This window comes from Carcharhinus amblyrhynchos, chromosome 21 (assembly GCF_965287045.1).
Source record: "Carcharhinus amblyrhynchos chromosome 21, sCarAmb.v2.hapA, whole genome shotgun sequence".
Taxonomy (NCBI): domain Eukaryota; kingdom Metazoa; phylum Chordata; class Chondrichthyes; order Carcharhiniformes; family Carcharhinidae; genus Carcharhinus; species Carcharhinus amblyrhynchos.
The window spans coordinates 47,030,447-47,051,538 of NC_137344.1; the positions used below are offsets into that span (position 1 = coordinate 47,030,447).

The window sequence follows — 21,092 nt, forward strand, 5'->3', positions numbered from 1 at the left end:
TAATCCAGCCTGGATGAATGAGTCAGAGTCAGAAGTTCAATTCCTGCTACGGCAGATGAGAAATTTTACTTCAATTAATTAAATAAATCTGGAATAAAAAGCTAGCGACACTAATGGTGGCCATAAAACAACCAGATTGTCAAAAAAGCCTAACTGGTTCAGAATGTCCTTTGTGGAAGGATATCTGCCATCCTTCCCATTCATCAAACCATTACGACTAAGCATATTAAGAACAAAACTGCACAGGCCATCTGGAACAGGCGTAGACATCAGACTGAGACATAACAAAGGCAGAACCAGCCTTGTTAACCCACCATTTTCACTTCTGAGTGACTGCAAACAGTCCCCAGAGTCTAAGTCCCATGATTGCAGGACCAGGTAATAGGTCTCGGGCAGGAGGGGACAAGCAGCAGGGTCCAGACAATGATGGGGGTGGGGTGTCCTGATGTTGATGGAGGCTCAAACCTCACCCCTCTCATTCTGTCCAGTGAGTAATTGTGTCAAAGTGCTTTTCTCCAAAGGCTAAACACAATTCCATCAACAACTAGAATGGATTAAATACAGGTTAATTGAAAGAATGGGATTTCTACAAGATTTATGTGACATATTTCACCTAAATAACCCCATACATGCAAAGATCTGCTCCTGTACCTATGGTAGTTATTGTGATTTTTTTTAGCATTGTTTTGATTCCTGGTCAGATGCTTTCCAAATACACAGGGATTCAATGTGATGATTGATGAGGTGCTGCTTCCCTTCGACCAGTCCCTGACTCAGCTAAACTGGTCTCATGCTGGTTCCTACAGAATGAGGTCAGGCTGTCCACAAGTACACTCAATTTCCATTCAGTGAAGATGCTCTGTGCAAACAGCATCACAGTAAGAAGTCTCACAACACCAGGTTAAAGTCCAACAAGTTTATTTGATAGTCAACCCACTAGCTTTTGGGGTTTTCCCCTTCATCAGGTGAGTGGAGAGTTCTGGTCACAAACAGGGCATATAGAGGCACAAACAGTGCGCCTTGACAAAGCGGCAAACTCCGAAAGCTAGTGGATTTACTATCAAATAAACATGTTGGACTTTAACCTGGTGTTGTGTGACTTCTTACTGTGTTTACCCCAGTCCAACGCTGGCATCTCCACATCAGACAGCATCACCACTGGATTCCTCACACATCTCCTACTGTTCTTTGGTTAAAAAAAAAGACTGGAATGACATACCTGCCTCAATCTTTCCTTGGTTGTACGACAATAGTACAGAAGACTTGTGCTTCAGAGCTTGCTGCGTCCCCTTGCCAAGCTGTTCCAGTGCAACTAAAGCATTGGCATCTGCATGACAATGTGGAAAAATGCCCAGGTACGTCCTGCACACAAAAGGTAGGACAAATCCAACCCTGCCAATTCCCACCCCATTAATCTACTCTCAATCATCAGTAAACTGATGGAACATCAAATGTGCTATACAGCAAAACTTGCTTAGCAATAATCTGCTCACTAATGCTCAGTTTGGATATTGCCAGGGTCACTCAGCTCCTAACCTCATTATAGCCTTGTTTCAAACGTGGACAAGAGAGCAGAATTCCAGAGGTGAGGACTGCTCTGACTTCAAGGCAACATTTTACAAAGTGTGGCATCAAGGAATCCTAGCACAATTGCAGTCAGTGGAAGTCAGGCTTGGGTCATACCTAGGTTGTGGTTGTTGAAAGTCAATCATCTCAGTTCCAGTAAATCGCTGCAAGAGTTCCTCAGGGTAGTGTTCTAGGCCCAGCTACCTTATTCATCAATGATCTTCCTTCCTTCATAAGGTCAGAAGTGGGGATATTCACTGATGATTGCACAACATTCAGCACCTTTTGCAACTCCTCATATACTGAAGCAATCAGTGTCCATATACAGCAACATTCAGGCTTGTCTTCACATCCCAGACTATCTCCAACAGGAGGCAATATGACCATCGCCCCTTGAGAATCAATAATCTTCCCATTGCTGAAACCCACTATCAATATCCTGGAGGTTACCATTGACCAGAAACTGAACTGGATTAGTTTTATGAATACTGTGACTACAAGACTAGGTCAGAGGCTGGAAATCCTGTGGTGAGTAACTCACCCCCTGACTCCCCAAAGTCTATCTGCTATCTACAAGGCACATGTCAGGAGTGTGATCGAATACTCTGCATTTGTCTGAATGAGTGCAGCTCCAATACTCAAGAAGCTTAGCACCATCCGGAATAAAGCATCCTGCTTGATTGACACCCCACCCACAAACATTCTCTCCACGTCTGATGTACAGTGGTAGCAGTGTGTACCATCTACAAGATGCACTGCAACAACTCACCGAGACTCCTCAGACAGCACTTTCTGAAACCACAACCACTATCATCTAGAAGGACAAATGCAGCAGATACATGGGAACACCACGACCTGCAAGTTCCCCTCCAAGTCACTCACCATCCTGACTTGGAAGTATATCGCTGTTCCTTTGCAGTCAACTGGGTCAAAATCCTGGAACTCCCTCCCTAACAGCACATCCACACCACATGGGTCACAATCAAGAGCTGTTGTGAAGGAGCACTGCAATTTCAAAGGGGCCACCTGTAGCATGATGCATGAAACCAAGGCCTCCTCTGCTCACTCAGTGTGCATGATAGATCCTGTGGCACTCTTCGAGGAAGAGTACTCGGGGGACTCTAAGGGGAAGATTGGCAAGGTATCTTGACCAATATATACATAACCAAAATCGCTCATCAGAATAGCCTTTATTACACTAGTTGTTGTTGGACCTTATCATGTGCAAATTGACTGCTGCATCTCCTACACTACAACAATTAATACTTTATAAGTATTAATTCACTGCAAAACATTTTGGAATAATGTCCTAAGGTCACAAAAAGAGGCATAAAAATGTAGTTTTTGCTTCTTTCTTTTAATGATCAAGAGGAGTGTACGAAAGCTTCTCCGATTGGATTGATGTGAGGCTGATTATTTTCTGCTCTCTGTCATGCTACATGATGCCTTCAGCTATATTTTCCCATGATTGACGTACTTAACAAGAGCTAATGAGTGAGTACAGCATCTGAAGCAACCTTGGCTGCCCTCCACTGACATCTTCAATTCTGACTCACACTGGCATCTTTTAAACCGATCATGACCTCTGCTAAGAAAAAGCCTTTTATTTTCGGAAGTGCCTCACATTCTTCAACTTTTACTGCGATAATAACACAATTATTGTTGCATCTCCTCTGGATTTGCTCATGGTCTCAGGGGTACACTGGTTAGAGATCTGGTGACAAGCAGTGAATTAAGTGGACAAACTGATTTACTTGTGGAAGGTTTGGACAAAAACAGATCTTGACCCATGTAGGTCACCTTCTGTCATGTTGATGGTCACCTGATATAATGATAAGAGTACAAAAGCAAGGATGTTATGGTGAACCTTTATAAAACAGTATTTCAGTCTCAACTTGAGTAGTGTATCCAGTTCTGGACACTGCACTTTTGCAAGGCTATGAAGGCATATTACAGAATACGAGCACAAAAAGGTGCAGAAAAGGTTTACAAGAATAGTTCCACAAAGGGAAATCTCCCATAGCTTCACAAACTGTGGAACAAGACATGATGCAATCTTTTGACACTGCAGAATTAGATGATGGGAAGGAGATATCTGGACCAGGGTATACAGACGTAAAGCCAGTTGACAGCCTGAAATCATACATTCTTATCCTTAATTTTTATAGAATGCTTTGGTTTTACATTACTTATAGCAAAACAACAAAGTACATGGAAGTAAGGAAGCAGGGAAGCAGGACTCTCCCAGCAGTACATGTTTAAGAATTGGGAGATGCAATACTGAGTACCATAACGCTAGCACGGATGAGGGGCTGTAATTAGGACATATGTTACAGGCACATTTTAAATTGTCAACATGCAAGAGATGGCACATTGGTCAGGATTTGTGGCAGGTAGGTTAACACTTTTGGATGAGGTCATTCTGCAGCTTAGGCAAATGTAAACTTTTGACCCTTTGTCCATCTTCCTCACTCATTGTTTTAATTAAGGAGCTTTCAAAAAAAAAAATTACGGGATATGGGCATTGCGGCAAGGCTAGCATTTGTTGCCCACCCCAACTGTCCTTGACAAAGTGGCGGTGAGCCACCGTTTTGAATTTAATGGATGGCTTGCTGGGTTATTTCAGAGGACAGTTAAGAGCCAACCACATCCCTGGGGGTCTGGAATCATAGAGAGGATAAGCAAATTTCTTTCCCTACGAGACGTTAGTGAATAAGATAAGTTTTTAACCACAATCTGGTAATTTCATGGTTACCGTTACTGGTGTTAGAATTTTATTCCAGATTTGAAACTAACTGAATTTAAATTCCTCAGTATTTACAGTAAGATTTGAATTCATATCTTGGGATCAGTAATCCAATAATTTGTCACCAGTCACAGAATTACTAATTCAATAGGCACTATGGTACCACACTCTGGCTTTAACTTCTCTATGCCAGTTCTATTCAGAGGTCATATCAAGCTCACTACCAATTTTGGCTGTGCTGCATTAACTGCTTTGCACTTTAAGCAGTTTATTCTAATTTCACATCTCTAGCATTTTTTTCTCTTCAAGTACCTGCGCTGGGTCGACATTCCCATTTCGTTTCACGCCATAATGATAGGCAAAGACATCCGCCATGGTTATCTTTTGCTTGGCATCTGGGATCGGATCTGGGAGAATCTGTCGGATTTCTTGCCCTGTCCACACACAGAAAGCTCCCTCTTTTTTCTCAGTGGACTCAGCTGTGGGGTATGAATCTGCATCTTCTGCACTGTAGAAACCTCCAGACTGTAGGGACAGAAGGAGTCGATTACAAAGGCAGAAAACACAGAATTGTTTCATCAATCATGCAATGAATTCTATAGTCTGTGATTTCCCAAACCTTTCAACCTTTCTTCTGGGTGGGCTGCAATGTTCTCTAGTTAAATACTGAGAGGACCAAAGCCAGCATCCTCAGACCTCAGCACAAAATAGAATCCAGTCATTCCACCCCTTCCCCAACCACTGTCTCGGGCTGAACCAAAACGTTGGCAGCTTTGCCACCCTAGTCAAACCAAATACGAGCTCTCAACTCTGGTCCTCTGCAAAGACTGCCCACTTGCACAGTCTCCGGTCCACGTTTTAGCCAATCTACCGCTGAAACCCTCTGCTTGCCATTTGTCACCTCCAGACTCCGACAGAGAAGTGACGGCTGAACAGTAATACAGCAGATGTTGGAAATCGGAAATCAAAATAGACGCTGGAAATACCCAACAAATCAGGCAGCATCCGTGCAGGGTCATCATTTCAGATCGATAACCTTTCATCATAGTATTTTGCTTTTGCATGAATCATGGGTGAACAGCGCTTGATGCAAATTAGGTAATGGGCAGCAAATTTCTGATTGATCTCAAACTTAGAAATGGAAGCTGGGATGATGACTAAGTGAACACTGGAATAATTAAGTCTAGAGAAATAAAAGCATGGAGGATGGTGCCAATGAGTCATTGGTACGGCACGGTAGCACAGTGGTCAGCACTGCTGCTTCACAGCTCCAGGGTCCTGGGTTCGATTCCCGGCTCGGGTACTGTCTGTGTGGAGCTTGCACATTCTCTTCATGTCTGCGTGAGTTTCCTCCGGGTACTCCGGTTTGTTCCCACAGTCCAAAGATGTGTGGGTTAGGTTGATTGGCCATGGTAGGAAATTGCCCCTTAGTATCCAGGGATGCATAGGTTAGAGGGATTAGTGGGTATAATGTGTAGGGATATGAGGGTAGGGCCTGGGTGGGATTGTGTGCAGTGCAGACTTGATGGGCCGAAGGGCCTCTTTCTGCACTGTAGGATTTCTATGACTCTACGATGATTCTATAACCATACTTTGTGCAGCGCATCGTGGGAGAGAGAAATATTTGCCTAACAGTCACTTCCTTCGCAACAGGGATAGTTATTGAAATATTAACCCTGTTGTTCCATGACAAAAACAAGGCAGCTCAAGACAGAAGCCTTTCATTCAATGTCAAAGGAGTAGTCCCAGGACAATATGCTATTTATCTTCCAAAGGTTGCTTGTTGAATCTTAACAAAAGGGAACTTATAAAAATATTCATTTATTTTAAAATTCACAACTCAAAGCTGAAGAGCACAGATCCGGAATGTCCTCTAATGACCTTTCCTTGTGAACCTAACTCAATGCTGTTAAGGGTCAATGAGATGAAGCGCCAATTTATAATGCTGTCACAGAAATGCAAATACTTCATACCACCATCAAAAGTAGAATACACCAGTCTACAAACTCCTCCAGAAATGTTTTTTCAATTAATTATTGAATGCTCAGCAAGGTGTAAAAAGTCAATGCCGGTTTTTTCTCACTGTCAGTATCAGTCACCTCCAGGTCTGGTCCTGGGCAAGCCATCTATATGGTTAAGCTCCCCTCACATTAAGCCATCCTCTCCACCACCAGCATACAGCGGCAGCAGTGTGTACTACCAAGAAGATACACAGCATCAACTTGCCAAGCCTCTTCAGCAGCGCATCCCAAACCAATGGCCTCCACTGACTAGGACAAAAGCAGCAAGTGTTATGAGAAAACTCTCCTCCTGGTTGCACACCATCCTGACTTGGAAATATGTCAGGTTTTTTGCCATTGTCGCTGGGTCAAAATCCTGTAGCATCCTAATTAACAATACCGTGGAAGCACCGTCACCATGGATTGCAGCAGTTCAAAGTGGTGGCTAACTACCAGTTTCTGAAGAAAGACATACACTTATATATTGCCTTTCATTACCGCATGATATCTTAAAAGTGCTTTACAGTCCTGTGCAGTGTGCGTCACCTTGTTGGTAGAACTCCTGTCGCTGGGTCCCATCACAGCCTCTACTGTGGGTTCAAGATTCAGTTCGAGGTTTGAGCTCATCAGCCAGTCAAAGACTCCACGGTTGCATTAAGAACATAAGAACATAAGAAATAGGAGCAGGAGTAGGCCATCTAGCCCTTCGAGCCTGCCCCGCCATTCAATAAGATCATGGCTGATCTGCTGTGGCTCAGTTCCACTTTCCCGCCCTCTCCCCATAACCCTTAATCCCCTCTCTTATCAAGAACCCATCAACCCGCTTCTTAAAAATATTTAGCGAGGCAGCCTCCACCACTTCAACGGGCAGAGAATTCCAGAGATTCACCACCCTTTGAGTGAAGAAGTTCCTCCTCAACTCCGTTCTAAACCGCCTCCCCTTTATCTTGAGGCTGTGCCCCCTAGTCCTACTGTCCTTTCTGAGCGGGAAGAGTCTCTCCACCTCTATCCTATCCATCCCATTCATCATCTTATACGTCTCAATGAGATCTCCCCTCATTCTTCTAAACTCTAACAAGTACAAGCCTAGTTTATTCAGCCTCTCCTCATAGCTCAATCCCCTCAACTCCGGTATCAGCCTAGTAAACCTCCTCTGCACTCCCTCCAGGGCCAAAATATCCTTGCGCAGGTGCGGCGCCCAAAACTGCACACAGTACTCCAGCTGCGGCCTCACCAATGCCCTATACAGCTGCAGCAAGACCTCCCTACTTTTATATTCAATCCCCCTCGCTATGAAGGCCAGCATCCCATTCGCCTTCCTGACCACCTGCTGCACCTGCAAGCTGGGTTTTTGCGACTCATGCACGAGGACCCCGAGGTCCCTCTGCACCGTCGCCTGCTGCAGTTTTTCGCCACGTAAGTAATAGTCCTTCCTACCATTCTTCCTACCAAAGTGGACCACCTCACACTTGCCAACATTAAATTCCATTTGCCATTTCCTGGCCCATTCGCCCAGCCTATCTAGATCCTTCTGCAGACTCTCCACACCCTCCGCACAATTTGCCTTTCCCCCAATCTTGGTGTCATCAGCAAATTTCGACACCCTGCACTCGGTTCCCTCCTCCAGATCATCTATATGGAGGGTGGTACTGACATCAGAAACCATCCTTTCACTTAAGATGGCCTACTCCTGCTCCTATTTCTTATGAATGCCCTCCTTCTTTACTACAGGGATTCTACCCAGCCACACACTACAGTAAAACAAACCTCCACGTGGCCAAGCACCATTCAACTAAAGTAACCTGGCACATGGGATCATGCTTTCATTCAATGTGAAGCCCAAAACACTTCATACAATAAAACTAGCTCATCAGAAATTGTGTTGACCACTCCATGGAATGGTAATCAGGTTCTCCAATTTTCCTTTTTTGTTTTTCCCCCTCCCATTCTTCTGATTTGACTTATTGTCGTGTGCATTGGGGACTTCTTGCGAGCTGCCCCTAGCATACCTTCTCATTCTATCTTTTAATATCATTCTATGCCTTTTAAAACTCTACTCAACTCTTATAAACTCTCTCTAACAATGCTATTGTACCACTACATTCAGCACCCTCTCCTTTCCTCCTAGCTGCTAGCTGGAGAATTGATAAATATTGTTTTTTGTACACTATACAGACAAAGCATATCTTTCATTGACTACAAGGGGGAGAAGGAGAGGAGAGGGTGCAGAATGCAGCGATACAGTAGCATTGTTAGAGAGAGTTTATAAGAGTTGAGTAGAGTTTTAAAAGGCATAGAATGATATTAGAAGATAGAGTGAGAGGGTAATGCTAGGGACAGCTCACAAGAAGTCCCCACATTCCAGTACCATCTTGCTCTATGATTGCTTAAACTCTGTCAATAGCTCCAGTTTCTTCCAGTTCTGGTCAAATGTCACTGACATGAAATTTTCTTTGTCTCTCCACAGATGCTGCCTGACCTGCCGACTGTTTTCGGACTTTTCTCTTTTTATTACAGACTCCAGCTTCTGCTTTTGGTACCTGGCTAATTCAGCACCCGCCCCCCCTCAGCCTATGATTCAACCGATAACATGCAGCATGTTAATCGACAGAACAAAGAGAGGAAGTGAGCCCTGATCACCTCGCCCAACAAATAATTTGTTTGTGTCTGCTGTTTCATTAGCAGGCTGTCAGCGAATGGATTAGCAAACTAAAATTAACTTGACATCATAGGAGGATTATATCACAGGCGGCCGATTTATCCTAATTGAATAATCTATGGGTTTCTGCAACAATTAATTGAATATTTGGCTGCATTAAAACACCACTAGAATATTCTGCTTCCTTGCTGAGTACGCGTGTTGTGTCTTGTATTACAGTGCCTCAACATTGTACTTAACAAGTTGCAGCTTCTCTCACTTTGTTCACCCAGTCTTATCAATTCTCCAGCTAGCAGCTAGAAGATTACAAACATATTAAGTGCCTTTGTATTCATGATAGTGGCAGCACAGTTGCGGCAGCGTAAACTCAAAAGGATTTGATCAAATAATATTCAGATGTTGAAACACTCAAGCTGACCGCAACATTTACAATTGAATTTTGCCTTCTGTTATCCTAAGCAGCGCTCGACTGATCTGCTGGAAGTAATTTCCAGGAACCTCAAATCAGATTTGACTTATCCCGTCCCCTTTTTTGTTACCTTTTCCTCCCAAGCATGGCAGGAGGGACATGGGGGGGAAGTACAGAACACTGAGGGTGCCCGAGGGGCTGGAATCTTTAAGCTTCTGTGATTGTGAGCTCACGATGGTCTCCCTCCCAGTAAAAAAGAGCAAGGGCAATATTGGTAGGTTGGCAAGTACAGGTGAATGACAAAGTCATTATTTTTGGTGGCCTTAGCTGAGAGAGGAGTTTTGGGCAAAATGGTGCCACAGGACTTTGACTAAGTGGACAGGATCTCAGTTTAACATGATTTAAAGGATGGTTTCTGAAAACACCTCAAGTGTTAGCTGACCCAGTGAGGTGCTGAACAGCTAACAGTGCCCAGTCCTGCTACCGGAACCAGTCTGTCAGAAGACACAAGATGGAAAAGGTGTAACAGTTCACTATAACTCAGCTTTCACTTTATAAATGGGGTTCTGAAGGAATGTATTTGATCTGTACATCGGGGGTCTGTCTTGTCTCAGCGGGGGCACTCTCGCCTCTAAATCTAAATCACGGGTTTAAGCCCCATTCCAGAGCCTTCAACACACACTTCAGCGCAGAACCAAGAGAGCACTATCAGAGAAATCGCCTTTTGAATGGGATGTTATGTTCTTATGTTAAACCGAAGCCCCATCTACACTCACACTTGGACATAAAAGATTGCACAGCACTATCCCCTGAAAACAAATGAGCCAGAGCCGCAGTGTGTGGTGCACGATAAAAGCTCCCATAGTCAGCACCTTACTCAGGCTTTCAACCAGTAAACACCAAGACTGGTTGGACCGAGAACACTCAGGAGGTCCAGGATCCCCTTGATTGCAAACGCAAGACATTCCTGACCTGGCAGCTCCACCAAAACACAAGTGACAGGGAAGAAGCCTACAGGCAACTGGAGGCCAGGGTGCAACAAGAACTTGCAACCTAGACAACAGATGGCGAGTGGACAGAGCGCAGAAGACTCGGCAACTTGCCGGCAAGCACAACATGCACAGCTTCTACAGCTCAATTAAAACCATTAATGGTCCAAGCACCAGGGACCCACCCCACTGAGAGCCAAAAACGGTGAGACGCTCGAAGACACAGAGTCAGTCAATGTCCACTGGAGAGAGCACCTCAAGGATCTCCTCAACCAAGACACAGCCTTTGAGGCAAGTGCCCTCCACACCATCCTGCTAACTGTTATCATCTCACAGCGCAACCCCAGCTCACCGTGAGGTTGAAAACCCATCCAACAGCTGAAAAACAACAAGGCCTCTGGCAAAGATGGAACCCACTGAAATTTCAAAATGCGACAAAGTGGGACTTTTGACAGGAATCCATAACCTCATCACCCTTGTCTGGAAGAGAGCATGCCAGGAAATCTCAGAGGCATCTTGGCTATGACTATCATTAAGAAAGGTAGACAGGTCTGACTGTGGAAATTACAGAGGGATTTTCCTACTCTTCATCACGGGAAAGGTCATCGTGAAAATCCTCCTCAACCGCCTCCTCCCACTGAAGAGCTCCTCCCTGAGTCTCGGTGCGGTTTCCGTCCAACAAGAGGCACAATGGACATGATCTTCAATGTGCAACTAATCCAGGAAAAGTGCGGGGAGCAGCATCAACCTCTGTACGTAGCCTCCTTCGATCTCACAAAAACCATTGACGATCAACTGTGAGAAATTGTGGAACATCCTCCTCAAAATCAGTTGACCGCAGAAATGGTTACCAATCTCCACTTGCTCCACCAAGTCATCCAAACCATGATCCTCACCAACAGAACCACCACAGACTCAGGATGAGTGCAAACTGGGGTCAAACAGGGCTGCATCATCACACCAACGCTCTTCTGCATCTTCCTCACAGCAATACCCCAGCCCATCACCTTGAAGCTTCCCACTGACCTACAGCTAACCTACCGGACAAGTGAGAAACCATTCAACCTCCAACATGTCCTGGCCAGAACCAAGAGCAACCCAGCTTCTGTCATTGAGCTGCAATAGGCAGACGAAGCCTGTGTGTGCACACACTCAGAGGCTGAGCTATAAACCATTGTTGACGCAGTCATGGAGGCAACTGAGAGTATGAGCCTCAGACTAAACATTCAGAAAGCAAAGATTCTCTACCAGCCTGCTTCTGCTGCACAAAACTGCCCTCGATCATCAAGATCCATGGTGATTCCCTGGACAATACAACGGATCATTTCCCCTACCTCAGGAGCTTCCTCTTGCCATGAGCAGATATCAACAATAAAATCCAGCATTAACTTCAATGTGCCAGTGCATGGGGGGGGCGGGGTCAGACCATGCAAAGGTCCATTGACCTCAAGCGGGATGTTGAGACGTGCGTGGTGCAAAATCCCACGCATTGACAACGTACAGCAGAACACCTCAATTTCCTAAAGAGATGCTAAAAGAACGGTGGGTTTCCTCTGGATGCTCCGGTTTCTTCCCACAGTCGAAAGATGTGTGGGTTAGGTTGATTGGCCATGCTAAATTGACGCCAGTGTCAGGGGGGCTAGCAGGGTAACTCACCCACACAGACACCGAGAATTGTACAGACTCCGCACAGATAGTGACCCAAACCAAGAATCGAATCCCGATCCCTGGCGCTGTGAGGCAGCAGTGCTAACCACTGTGCTGTCCCCATTCAATGATTATGCATTACAGTTCCAGCCAGACAGTCCGATGCAATGAATTTCTTTTCCTACTTCTACACCTTTGCCCCTAGTTTTCCTGAAGGCTTTTGGCCCTCTCCTGCTTCTCGGCTACACGTTGCCCTTCAGTGACATCTTCTGAAAATCAGTTTCCAGTTATAGGCTCACGACACCCTATCTACCCACACCATCACCTCTCGACAACTCCGCTGTTGCTGAATTGTCTGGTTGCTTATTTGTCTTTCAATACTGGATGAACAGAAATTTTCTACAGCCACAAACTACATTTCCTAACCACCAGCTCCAACCCTCTCCCTGCCAACTGTCTTGAGGCTGAACCAAAGTGTTTGCAACCTCAATGTCACATCTGGCCTCCAGTTGAGCTTCTAACCACAAATCCATTACGCCATCAGCAAAATCACCTACTTCTACCTCTATCACCCATTTCTTGCCCACCTCAACTCATCCGCTGATGAAACCCTCTAAACATGACTATTCCAAAACACTCTTGGCCAACTTCCCACATTCTATCTTCCAAAAACTTGAGGTCATCCACAACTCTGTTTCCCATGTCCGAACTCTCGGTCCTAATCCAACATCCTGTGTTCAGTCACCCAATTTAATTCCCAGTTGTGTTCAAATCCCCACAAGGTTAGACCCCTCCCAAACTCAGTAAGCTTCTCCAGACGTACATCCTCCAAGATATCTATGCTCTCTTAATTTTGACTTGGGCTAATTTTAATCACTCCAGCACTGGTACACTCCTCAAAACCGATCTCACCTTCCCTAATATCACTCGATCTGCTTCAGTGTCTGACTTTGGTTGATAATGCTCCTCTGAAGTACTTTTAAATATTTCATTAAGTTTAAGGTGCAATCTCAATAAAATTGTTCTTTTGGTCTCCACAATATTGGCTGAGAGAGCGGATGCACCCCTTGCGTGCGCGTCACTCAGCCAGATCCATTCCAGGTTTCACTCTTGATTCGTGCCGAGTTTGTTAGTCTCAGTTGAGGCTTAGAGCTCAAAAGCAGAGAACTTAAGCTGGCTATTTATACATCACTGTTTGGACTTCAGCCAGAGTTTTGCACTGTACTTCACAACGTCAAGGCCTTCACAATGTCACGGTCATAGATATAGTGCAGAGAGGATTTACTAGAACGGTAGCGGTCATGCAGGAGTTCAATTATGTGGAGAGATTGGAGAAGTTGGGCCTGTTTTTCTTCAAACAGGGAAGGATAAGGGGAAATGAATGGATACATTCAACATTAGGAAGGGTTTGTATAGAATGAATAAGGAGAACTGACAGAAGGGTCAGTAACTAGGGTGCACAGATTTTAAGTTAACTGGCAGAAGAACCAGAAGCAAGATGAAGAGGTTTTTTTATTTACACAGTGAGTTGTGGTGTGTAGTACACTGGCTGAAAGGGTGAGGAATCAGATTTAATAGTAACCTTTAAAAGGGAGTTAGATAAATATTTGAAGGGGAAAAATTTGCTGGGCGATTGGAAAAGGGCAAGGCAATGGAACTAATTGATAGCTCGTTCGAAATGTTGGCGCAATGGGTTGAATTGCCACCATTGTGCTGGATCATTTCATAATCTCACAATTGATCGGAACACTTTACTTGGTCCTCCCACATTCCTATGTAAGGAAGAGGAAAATAATCCAGAAGAGGGAAATAATCCTATTCCTGATGACTCTCCAGTAACAGCTGCAAGAAAGAGGCATGTACTGATGTAAAAAAAAGGACAAAAATCAGGTTTTGTTGTCAAGTCCCTGCAGCAGAATAGCCTTTCAACCACTTTGCAAGGCACTACAAAGAAATCAGCCTGGTGCCAATATTCAACGAGGTTGGCAGAGCAAGAAAAGGCTCATCTTGTCCTTGCTGATTTTAGCAACAACTAATATTTATATAGCACCTTAAATGTTGGTGAACTGTCCGAAACACTTGGGGTCAAATTTTGACACCAAGAAGTATAAAGGGCAGACAGCCAAAGACTTGGTTAAATAGATGGGTTTTAAACAGCCTTTCAAAGGAGAGTGGGGCAAAGTGGTTCAAGGTGGGGATTCCAGACCTTAGACCCCAGGCAGAAGAACCACAGCCACTAACAGCGGAGTGATTAAAATTGGAGATGCTCAAGAGGCCAGAATTAGAAGAGTGCAACTATCTCAGAGAGTGGTGGGGCTGGAGGTGCTTACCGATGGTAGTCATGATGTGGAGATGCCGGCGTTAGACTGGGGTAAACACAGTAAGAAGTCTCACAACACCAGGTTAAAGTCCAACAAGTTTATTTGATTGTAAACACACAAGCTTTCAGAACACTGTCCCTTCATTCTTTCACTCACCTGACGAAGGAACAGTGTGCCAAAAGCTTGTGGGTTTACTATCAAATAAACTTGTTGGACTTTAACCTGGTGTTGTGAGACTTATGGTGCTTACCGAGACAGGGACAGGCGGAGCCATGGCGGATTTAAAAAACATTTAAGAAAGTACATTAGCAAGCAAGGAGTGATCAGGACTTGAAGCAAGTTAGAACACAGACAGCATAATTTTGGATGAGCTCAAGTTTATGAAGGGAAGTATGAACAGTCTTCAAACGGGCCCTGCAGCCTTCAGTAAAGAAAACATTTCTATACAGAAACACACATCAAAAAGAGACTGCATTATAAACTGATTGTTATATTCAGGATACAAGGCCCCTGATGGGAAAATGCTAGAGTCTATTATAAAGGATGTGATTACAGGACACTGAGAAAACGTTAACGGGAATAGACAAAGTCAGCATGAGTTCATGAGACAGAAATCATGTTTGACAAACCTACTGGATTTTTGTGAAGATGTAACTGGTATAGATAAATGTGAACCAGTGAATATGCTGCATTTGGATTTTCAGAAAACTTTTGATGAGATCCCACATTCGAGGTTTGTGTGCAAAATTAAGACATACGGGATGGGGGACAATATATTGGCATAGATTGAGAATTGGGTAGCAAACAGGAAAGTAGGAATAAATGGCAGGCAGTAACTAGTGTGATCCCAGAGAGATCAGTGTTTGGATCCCAGCAATAATCATCAATAATTTGCACGAGGGAACCAAATGTAATATTTCCAAGTTTGCTGACAACACAAAACCTGGTGGGAATGTGAGTGGTGAGGGGAATGTTATGAGGCTCCAAGGTGATTCAGACAAATTGAGTGAGTGGGCAAAAACATGATAGATGCAGCATAACTTGGATAAATGTGAAGCTATCCACTTCAGATGAAGAAAGTGTGTGGCAGTATATTACTTAAGTGATGACGGATCGGGAAATGTTGATGTACAAAGGGACCTGGGCGTCCTTGCACACCAGTCAATGTAAACAAGCAAGCAGTTAGGAATGCAAATGGTACGTTGGCTTTCATTGCAAGAGGACTCAAGTACAGGAGCAAGGATGTCTAACTGCAGTTGTGCAGAACCTTGGTAAGACCACATCTGGAGTAGTGTGTACAGTTTTGGTCTCCTTACCTAAGAAAGGATATACTTTCCATGAAGAAAGTGCAGCAAAGGTCATCAGACTGATTCCTGGGATGGCAGGATTGTCATATGAGGGAAGATTGGGTCAACTGAACCTGCATTCACTGGAATTTAGATGAGAGGGCGGCTAATTGACATCGGCGAGAAGATCTGTGATACATTTAAAGAAATTAACATAAACAGAGACCAGGTTCTGGGTGGTTTGGCAAGCTTAAAAGTAAATAAATCTCCTTGGTCAGATAAAATGTTTCCCCGACTGTTGAATGAGGCAAGGGAGGAAATAGTAGGGGCACTGGCAATAATTTTCTATCCCTCTCTGATTACAGGAGCGGTGACGTGGAGATCCCAGCGTTGGATTGGGGTAAACACAGTAAGAAGTCTCACAACACCAGGTTAAAATCCAACAAGTTTATTTGGTAACAAAAGCCACAAGCTTTTGGAGCGCTCGCTGCTCCTCACCTGACGAAGGAGCTGCGAGCACTCCGAAGGCTAGTGGCTTTTGTTACCAAATAAATCTGTTGGACTTTAACCTGGTGTTGTGAGACTTCTTACTATACAGGAGAGGTGCCAGAGAATTGGAGGACAGCCAAGAAGGGAAGAAGGGACAAACTACAGGCCAGTCAGTCTAACCTCAGAGGTTGGGAAGCTATTGGGAGCAATTCTGAGAAACAGAATTAATCTGCAATTGGAGAGGCAGGGATTAATCAGGGACAGTCCACATGGTTCTGTTAAGGGGAGGTCATGTCTGACCAACTTGACTGGATTTTTTGAAGGAGCGACCAGGTGTGTAGATGAGGGCAATGCATCTAATGTCGTCTTCTTATGATTCAGAAAGGCAAAAGGTCCCACATGGGACTGATGGTGCAGGTAAGACCCCACAGGGTCCAAGGAAATTTGGCAAACTGGACCTAGTGTTGGCTGTATGGTCACAGGCATTTGGTCTCTGACCTTCGGGTAAGTGTTCTCCAAGGCAGTCTTCACGACACACGACAGCGCAGAGTCGCTGAGCAGAGACTGACAGCCAAGTTCCGCACACATGAGGACGACCTCAACCGGGATCTGGGGTTCACGTTGCACTATCTGTAACCCCCATGACTTGCCTGGGTTTGTAAAATCTCACTTACTGTCCTGTCTGGAGACAATACACATCTCTTTAACCTGTGCCTCATGCTATCTCCACTCACATTGTCTGCATCTTTAAATCTTGAATAGCAGGTTAGCTGTAAAGACTTGCATTCTAATCAGTATTCTGTAAACTGTGTGTGTCTTTATATCCCCTTCTCTGATCAGAACCTTCCACACACCTGACAAAGGAACACCGTTTCCGAAAGTTTGTAAGATTAGCAAATAAACTGGTTGGACTCTAATCTGGTGTTGGGAGACTTCTTACTGAGTGGTAGGAAGCAGAGAATGACCATCCAGGAGTGTTTTTCACACAAGGCTCCTGCAGGGAGTACTGTTGGGCCCTTGCTGTTTGCGGTTTACATAAATGATTTCAACATGAATGGATGAGGGTTGATCAGTATGTGGATATTAAGTTGTAATTCCAGTGATGGCCAAATATTTAATTCACTTTGTTCTTCAAGATTAAGGATGCTCACTTCAAATAAAGCACCATGGGGTTGCTGGAACTTGTGAAGCTATAGTTAAAAGCAGTTAAAAACTGCAGATGCTGCTGTGGGAAATTAAGTTACAACAACTGTGAAAGCTAAATTACAACAAACAACTCTGTCAAGTAATGGAAAAAGCTCATTAGTGAACAAGGCCTTTAGTGAGGTTAGCACTTTTGTATTCAGGATAAGCGACTAACCTAAACCTTGTGTTAGTTTTATAAACACTCTGTTCCCAGCCTTGGCCACAGGATGAAAATAAGACACTTTCAACAACAAAATTCCAAACAGCAAGATACTCTGAACTATAACTGTTACATTCTCTGCACGAATCAACAGAACATCTTGCAATGCTTGGTGCTGTATTGCATTCTCACTTGCGCACAACTAATTAAAGCTTAGAAGTTTGAGTACTCTTAGTGCCTAGTTAGATGTATTTATCTGAACAGGCGGAATGTGACGACTAGGGGAATTTCACAGTAACTTCATTGCAGTGTTAATGTAAGCCTTTACTTGTGACTAATAAATAAACTTTAAAACTTTAGTGTTGCTTGTACCCAAGTAGGCTATAATGCCGAGTGTTGTTTGTACCCAGGTATGAAAATTGGTAGGGTGGTAAATGGTGAGGAGGATACAGATTACCGGAGGATATAGGCAGGCTGGTCAGATAGGTTAATTAATGGCGAATGGAATTCAATCCGGATAAGTGTGAGGTGATGCATTTGGGCAGGACAAACAAGGCAAGGGAATACATGATGAATGGCAGGACACTGGGAAGCACTCAGGATCAGAGGGAATCTTTGTCTGCATTTACACCGGTCCATTAAGTTAGCAAGACAGTGGATAAAGTGTTTAAGAAGGCAGAGGGTGCACCTGCCTTTATGAGCCAGGTATAGAGTTTAAGAGCAGGAAGTTATGCTGGAACTATATAAAACGTTAGTTAGGCCATGGTTTAAAGTACTGTGCACAGTCCTGGGATCCACATTATAGGAGGGATGTGATTGCACTGGAAAGGGTGCAGAGGAAATTTACCAGGATGTTAACAGGGCTGGACAGTTTTAGTTATGAAGAGATTGGATAGGCTGGGGTTGTTTTCCTTGGAGCAGAGGAGGCTGAGGGGGGGACATGATTCAGACGTATAAAATTATAAGGGGCATAGATGGAGTAGACAGGAAGAAACGTTTCTCCTTGGTGGAGAGACCAATGACCAGGCAGCATAGATTTAAGGTAAGGGGCAGGAGGTTTAGAGGAAAAACATTTCCACCCAGAGGGTGTTGCAAGTTTGGACTCACTGCCCAAAAGGTGTCATAATATTTAAGAAGTATTCAGATGTGCACTTGTGATGCTAAGGCATACAAGGCAATGAACAAGTGTTGCAAAATTTGATTAGAATAGTTGGTGGTTTGTCTTTGACCGATGCAGATGTGATGGGCCAAAAGGTCTTCTTCTGTGCTGTAGACCTCTAAAACTATGACTCAATGAAACAGAAAATTCTGAGGGAGTTGGACAGACTGGATGCAGGGGTGTTGTTTCCTCTGGCTGGGGGAGTCAAGCACAACAATCAGGTCACAATCTCAGGATACAGGGTAAGCCATTTATGACTTGAGGTGAGGAAAAATTTCTTCACTCGGAGTGGTGAGCCTGTGGAATTCTCTACCACAGAATTCACTGACTGTATTTAAGGAGGAAATAGATAGATTTCTAGACAAGGTGTCAAGGGGCAAGGGTAGAATGTGGGAGCATGGCATTGAGATACAGGGTCGTACGTGATCATATTGAACGGCGGAACAGGCCCAAATGACCTACTCCTTGCTCCTATTTTCTATGCTTCTAGACTAGGAAAGTGATGACTCACCTGGTCACTCAGATCTCGAGAGACATAGAGTAGAATGTCTCGAGCAACATCCGCAAAGAACATGTCACCAGATATCTGTGGAAAGATGCATCACTGTTTAGACTCTGAACTGTTGACAATGCAAAAAGGCAGCCCCAACTCAACTCAGAACTAGGTTAGCCGCAAGCAGAAGTGAAACAAAACTATCAAATTTACGTATAAGCAGTTCCAAGTACGAAATGGCATCAAAAGTCTTCTTGTAGGCTCTCCCAGGATATGGCAAATGCAGAATCATACGAACACATCAACATCATTCCCAAACACTTCAAAAATGAGCTCTACGGTAGAAATATTGAACGGTGCAAAAGGAAGAGCCTTGTACTGCACAGGGAAGCTGTGTAGTCAAAACCTGGGGCGTTTGATTTTAAAATGGAAAATGTAGTTAACAGGAGGGGGCCACAGAGGTCTTCTGCACTGTACTACTTTGATGTAAAACTACACAAAGTTTGCATTCAGCCCCTGGGGGAAACAAACAACATTGGTTAAACATTCAGAATCTAGGACAATCCTTAGATTTTTCTGCGCGCTTTGTCAAGTACTTTACAACACTTTTCTCACTCCTGCCACTACGTTCCACCAATTTTCTCCCTTCTGCAGTTAGAGGAAAGGGGCGAAGACTGGGGATGGGAAAAGTATAATAAACACCAGCTTCCTTTCCATTTCAAGTAGCAATGCCTATGCAGCAGCCTGCAAGAAGTGCCCTCAATTATAATCCTACAAATTCAACTATTCTAATCAAATTTTGCAGCACTTGGTTCATTGCCTTGTATGCCTTGGCATCGCAAGTGCACATCTGAACATTATGTGCCCATAATGTTCAGATGCAAAAACATGCACCCTCCAAAACAGTGTGTGTGTGTGTGTGTGTGTGTGTGTGTGTGTGTGTGTGTGTGTGTGTTCTTTACCCTCAACAATAACTTTATTAAGTTGAAGGTCAGGAGTTGTGGAACAATGAAGCCCAGATCATCCAATCATCATGAATGCAATATTAGGATCATGGCATCACCTCAGAATCATGGGAAGAGGAGGGAGGAGAGAACAAATATCACCACATTGGCCATGCGTGAGTGGCTGAGAGGATACATTAGGAAAGAGATAGAAGGCAAACCGCAACAACGCTACTGGAATGTGATGACACAGACTGATCTCAACTTGCTTCGTGTATCTGGGTTTGCAACGATTAAATGGAAAGTAAGGATTGGATGATTCTTTGAGTTAACAAATGGTCCTTTCACTTCCGGGGTGTGGAGGTAAGGTCACCTGAAGTGATGGAACCACAGTTCCAAAGAAAAGTCCAGTCAGTCCCACTTCAGATCCCACCAGCCATGGGTCCACAACACATTGTAGAAGGAGCTTGATGCTAACCTGTTCTATGTCTGATCTTGGAATGTTTCTTACAGATACATAGGGCTGAATTTAGTGCTGGTGACATGAGCCCACCCAATGGTGGGGAACCAGTGAGAGCTCAGCATTCTCTTTATACAGGTGGCCCAATGCTGTTATGAGATAATCAGGTACTTACCCGGACAACACTAGGCTTCTGGACTTCCTACTGAATTAAGGTCCCAGTAGGGTGGAAATCCCACCTCAAAGCAGCTGGCCAGCAGTGCCACCAGCAGCAATGACCACTAGTGCTATTGCACAGAGAATTGGTGTTAGATTCTCTACGGACAAGTAAGCACGATGGAATGGGTTCCCAACAAGGTTTGGGAGATTAGGGGGATGGTTTGTCTGGCAACAAAGGCACAAGGTGGCTCCCTGCAGAACCCCTTCCAAATGCCAGGCTCTTGACTGGGCACAGAGGGTCTTTAGCCAGGCACATCCAGCCCTCCACAACCACGACCACAACCCACCCACCCAATCCCCCTCCCCCCACAACCACGACCCAACCACCCACCCACAGCAAAAGGTCACATTAGTCCCCTG

The 21,092-nt window shown here is 44.4% G+C and overlaps 1 protein-coding gene across 2 annotated transcripts in view; it reads right to left on the bottom strand.

Moving 5' to 3' along the window:
- The window catches only part of spata20 (spermatogenesis associated 20), a 368,934-nt gene that overhangs the window by 280,017 nt on the left and 67,825 nt on the right, over positions 1-21,092 (bottom strand). For both annotated transcript variants that reach the window (XM_080209099.1, XM_080209101.1), the window contains exons 9-10: positions 19,128-19,202; positions 4,625-4,837 (exon numbers count right to left, since the gene is read on the bottom strand). In XM_080209099.1, coding sequence (XP_080065225.1) covers positions 4,625-4,837; positions 19,128-19,202 — 288 coding nt within the window. The remainder of the gene's footprint in view (positions 1-4,624; positions 4,838-19,127; positions 19,203-21,092) is intronic.